Source organism: Anopheles coustani, chromosome 3, assembly GCF_943734705.1.
Source record: "Anopheles coustani chromosome 3, idAnoCousDA_361_x.2, whole genome shotgun sequence".
Classification (NCBI taxonomy): Eukaryota; Metazoa; Arthropoda; class Insecta; order Diptera; family Culicidae; genus Anopheles; species Anopheles coustani.
In genome coordinates this window covers 65059734-65064581 of record NC_071288.1, presented here as the reverse complement: position 1 = coordinate 65064581, position 4848 = coordinate 65059734, and the positions used below count along the sequence as shown (strand labels likewise).

General features: G+C 42.9%; 1 protein-coding gene across 1 annotated transcript; it reads left to right on the top strand.

Moving 5' to 3' along the window:
• Positions 1-1353: 1353 nt before the first annotated feature.
• Positions 1354-3199, top strand: LOC131259846 (proton-coupled amino acid transporter-like protein CG1139). Its single transcript, XM_058261453.1, has 6 exons — positions 1354-1514; positions 1609-1759; positions 1846-1967; positions 2068-2388; positions 2452-2664; positions 2728-3199. Exons 1-6 carry the CDS (start codon positions 1396-1398, stop codon positions 3137-3139), a joined length of 1338 nt encoding a protein of 445 aa, XP_058117436.1. The 5' UTR covers positions 1354-1395; the 3' UTR covers positions 3140-3199.
• The last annotated feature ends 1649 nt before the right edge of the window (positions 3200-4848 follow it).

Sequence of the window (4848 nt, the reverse complement as noted above, 5' to 3'; positions counted from 1 at the left end):
CAGTGAGTTCCACGAGCAAAAATCATCTAGGTCCTCGGCCCGTTACATTAAGCTGCGACGTTACATGGTTTATACAAACCATTCGTAACATTCGTCAAATCGAATGGAGTACCTTTCGAAATATCCATGTCCTTTGTACTTATCTTTTCATAGGTCGAAGAGGAGCTATCCCTCTCACAATGTTCGGTAGTCTCGGTGTTTGCTTTAGTTTGAATAGTGTCTGTCTGAATGTCCGTTTTTTATTGAGTAGCCTGCTCAGCTAGGACGACCATTCCGTCCTTGTTGCTTTTTATAATCTGTTTTGTATTTTGTTAGGTGCGTATGCCTTTTGTAGTTCTGGTGAAGTTTTTTTTATTATTGATACCTTCCGATCGATCAAACCGGTGACAATTTCTTCCTCTGACATGAACTCTATGTTCGGGCACCGTATAATACCCTTTACACGTGTTCAGCGTGGGATGGTCAATCCCCTTTATTGCTATACGACATGGCTCAGGAATCTTTTTGGTAGGCTTGGATTTAAGCATCAGCTTGTCATTTTCTGCCCTTATAAAAAGCTTGCCATCTCTGAGCCTAGTAAAATACTACGGTTTGACTACCATTGCGTTTTCAAGGACCTTGTTTAAAAGAAGGGGAACGATTTTCGAAACGAAACGACTTAGATTTCGACCGTCAGTAACCGAATTCATTATCAGGAATTTATCTTCAGCCGTAATGCTGGTTATCACCTTAGGCGTTACATTCCTGTTTTGTTAAGTTCAGGCTCACTGATGGCACTGAGTCATCTTCACTAATTTGTACTACTTAAAGATTCTTTACCCTTCGTACTAGAAAAAATGAAAAAAAAATTGAAAAGGTCACTAGGACAACAACAATTTCTCACTCTCCTCAAAGTCCAAAAAATGTAGTCGCTAACTACCAAATCAAAAACGTGTTAATCCATCAGAAGCCATCTGTCGAATGTCATATCGCATGAGCTAGAAATGTATTTCGTATTTTACCTCCGCAAAGCAAAACGGTATCAACCACAAAACACACCGTACCGCACGGAAGAAAAAACAGCAATACTTAGATTTAGTCTAAACCAGCTCCCATACGCATGCACCATTCCATATCTTTTGAAAACTCACAACCACCAATCATTGACTACGATCACAAGTACAATTGATCTAAGGATTATCACATCAAAATTATTGTCATTCGTAAATTATTTAGCGCTTTGCTCCTGTCTTATCATCGCGACAAGCCAATATCTCCAGACAATTGCGGTATCTGACAAACTGCTATCATCTTGCCTTGCAGAAACCGGAATGATGTCGGACGGTCAAACTGATTATCTCATTCAGTGTCTGTGATTCAACGACGCCGGTCCCACAGCACTACTCCTAGAGAGACATGGCATCGACGGAAACGTTGACCCAGGTCAGCTCTGCTGGTGCGGATGGTCAATTTAAAAAAGCATCAGAAGAGGAATATGACCCATACCAGCATCGTAGTGTCGACAAACCGATCTCGTGAGTAAAACGAGAAATCGCATTTGGTTACACCAAAGTATCTGCTTCGTTTCGATCGAGCAATCAAATGAAAGACTTCATCTTCCTATTACAGCACAGTTGGAACGTTCATACATGTGATGAAAGGAGCCATGGGAATCGGGATCTTATCGATGCCGTACGCCATACGGAATGGAGGACTCGTTTTTGGAGTTATCGGAACGTTCCTTCTAGGATTACTCTATTCATATTGTGTGCATCTACTAGTGAGTAGTCTATTTTCATTCAAAGCCTATTAGTGAAGCTTAATGTGAAATACTAAAACTTTATTGCGATGATTACAATGTTACAGGTCGGTACCGCATATAAAATCTGCAAAAGAGATCGTGTCCCTATGCTGACATATGCTCAAACAGTTGATCGTGCGTTTGCCCTAGGTCCAGTCAGGACGAGGCCGTTGGGCAAAATATTGAAGTGAGTACATGCTTCAACGGAATGTTTTAACATTTGTAATAAAACCGTATAAAAAAAAACTTTTACAGTCAACAACGTTTATGATTTTTCTTTTTTTTAGAACTTTTATCGATTACTACTTCATGATTACGTTTGCGCCCATGGTTTATATGGTCTTCGTCGGTACCACTCTACACGACGTTATCAACAGTAGAACTGATCTTGACTGGGACGTTCGCATCTATATTTTAATGGCCGCGATACCAGCGATTGTGATAACCCAAGTGAGGGAGATCAAATATCTGGTCCCCTTCTCGGCCATCGCGACGACGTTGATCATTGCCAATGTCGTGATTTCCTTATATTACATCTTTAGAGAACCTCTTTCTACTGACGATCGGGACCTATTTCCAACATTTAGTTCGTTGACGAAATTCCTCGGGTAAGTTGTAATTCACTGTTAAGCTGTAAGTTAACGTATTTACGCCACATTGCTTTTCCACAGATCAGCATTTTTTGCGTTCGATGCAACTGTACTTATTTTTCCCGTTTCAAATCAGATGAAAAATCCTCAGCATTACCTCGGCTGCCCGGGAATTGTGAATGTCAACAATATTTGCTTGGGATTCTTGTATAGCTTTCTTGGGCTGATGGGATACCTCCGTTACGGCGATGCAATTCAGGGCGCTATCACGCTAAACTTCCCAACCGAAGAAAAGTAAACAGACAAGTAGCAAATTACAATTTCACAACCTAATCTAAATTTTTCCTAATTTTTCAGCTTGGCGTTAATCGTCCAAGTCCTGTCGGCCGTTGCACTTCTCTTCTCGATTGGCATATTTTTTTATGTCCCACAAGAAATCATATGGCGTAAGCTGCATCGCCGAGTTAAACCACAGTGGCACATGATCGTGCAGTCGTTCATTAGGTTGTTATATTTAGCAGCGATCGTTGGCATTGCGTGTGGAATTCCAGATATCGGAACTTTCGTTGGAATGATCGGATCCATGTTCAACCCTATCTTAGACCTCTGGTTTCCTGTACTGGTCGACACCGTTTTCCGATGGCCTTCAGACTTTGGTTGGATGAAGTGGCGGTTGGTAAAGAACATTTTGATGGCTGCATTTGGATCATTTGTTATGATAACCGGGACTATATTCAGCGTAAAAGACATCATTGAGCTATATGATTAGTGTGTCGCGGGATGACTATTGCGTACAACAAAAAAGCCCTTATGCTTCATAAACCAAATAAAGATTCGGTGCGTCCACACTTATTTTCGAATCGTATTGGATTCAGCGTTTTATTAAACTAAGATATATATTAAATGATAAAAATAGTTTTATGATTGCTCATATATATTTGTAAAGAATATTGCCTCGCAAATGTTAACTAGAAAGTGGAAAATGTGACATTCAACATCCAAAATTATTCGTCCTTAATACACGCGAATGGATCGCGAAATACTCGAATGACAGGTAGTTTATAAAGTAGTCGCATAATTGGAATGGTTAAATATATTCAGATACCAGAAGAAGGAGACAAACACAACAAACGCCTGAGGATACAGCAAACCCAGCTCTTCGAGAGCAAAAAGCGTCGCTTCGAGGAGTTGGATGAACAACTGATGGAGCAGTTCGGGGGAAACTCGCTAGTTCTACAGGATGTTGAAGAAGACACAAGGCGGATTCACGCCAAACGTCGCAATGTGTCGAGACGAGTTGGGTAACTTTCTAACGGACGAGCGAGACATGATCGAAAGGTGGAAGTGCAACTTCAACGGACATCTGAACAGTGGAGTTCAGTGCAGGCCCAAATATTCATGGCACTGATTGCAAGCTCCGTTTCCCCTTAAAGGGTATTTTCTTAGCACGAGAGCGATCCAAGCATGATTAAAGCAATCTATTTGTATATACATCAGTTGGAGAGAGATGTTCATCAAACATCGCTCCAGAGGACTCTCCTAATTTATATTGCTGTTTTAGCGCCTCTGATCAATAGCCAATGACCCTATCTGATGGCAGGATAGAATAACTGATTCTTCAAGCTAGGGTCAACGCGGGATCGACACTAGCCGTGAGCCTTCTTTTTATATTGTCGATAGCCGAAGCTAACGAAAATTGGTGTCCTCTCGTTGGTTGTCTTACGATTTTAATTCGTTCTCGAGTTTTCTCACGATGTTTCCAGCGAGAATCGTCGGTGGGATGGTCTAGGGATAAGGTGGGGGGGTGATTGTGTTGATTGCCATCGTACCGCGGGAATGAATCGTTGAACATCATAAAGGAGAGAATGGATTCCCCCAGCCACGTGAAGCAGGAGGCTGAGCATCGGAGTCAGGTGAGTTGGTCGGTCCATCGGGCAGCAAAGTGAACTGTTTAAGCGCTGTCTCGCTCATCTCTACGCGATCCCCAACACGATAAGATACGAAGGTAATAGGTCGTGTGGAATCGCGATCATATCGCACCAAACGCCCACGTCCTCCGTGCCAACTTGTTTCCTGGCCAGAGTTCGGACGTCTCCAGCAATCACGTCCAGGGCGAAACGGCTAAGATAAATCCAAGTGCGCTCTTCATATTCCGGGGGGACAGTGCTAATATTGGATGTAGGAATAGCAGTTGCGAGAGCCATGGTGGTAGAGGGATGACGACGGGCGGCAACCGGTTGATCAGACGGCGTTTCGTTTCGTTATCGGCAGGGGACGCGTGTACAGGTGTGCGGTCGTGTATTGGTGAAACCAGTGCGTTGCTAACTGGAGTTTCGAGTGAGCGAGAGGCAAGCCTCTTGAATGTCTGCTTAGCGGTGACATCCACCAGCTTATCCTCGTTCTTGGTGAATTCCGCTTGGATGTTGTCCCACGGTGAGAGAAGTGAGCCGTTCAGTTTGGTTACAAGCTAAGCCTTCT

What these genes read in the sequence shown, in the direction of transcription:
- LOC131259846 (XM_058261453.1), top strand. Translation starts at nt 1,396, where the DNA reads ATGGCATCGACGGAAACGTTGACCCAGGTCAGCTCTGCTGGTGCGGAT. An exon ending in CCGTTGGGCAAAATATTGAA is followed by an intron (nt 1,968 to 2,067) that starts GTGAGTACATGC and finishes TCTTTTTTTTAG; the next exon opens with AACTTTTATCGATTACTACT. An exon ending in TCGTTGACGAAATTCCTCGG is followed by an intron (nt 2,389 to 2,451) that starts GTAAGTTGTAAT and finishes GCTTTTCCACAG; the next exon opens with ATCAGCATTTTTTGCGTTCG.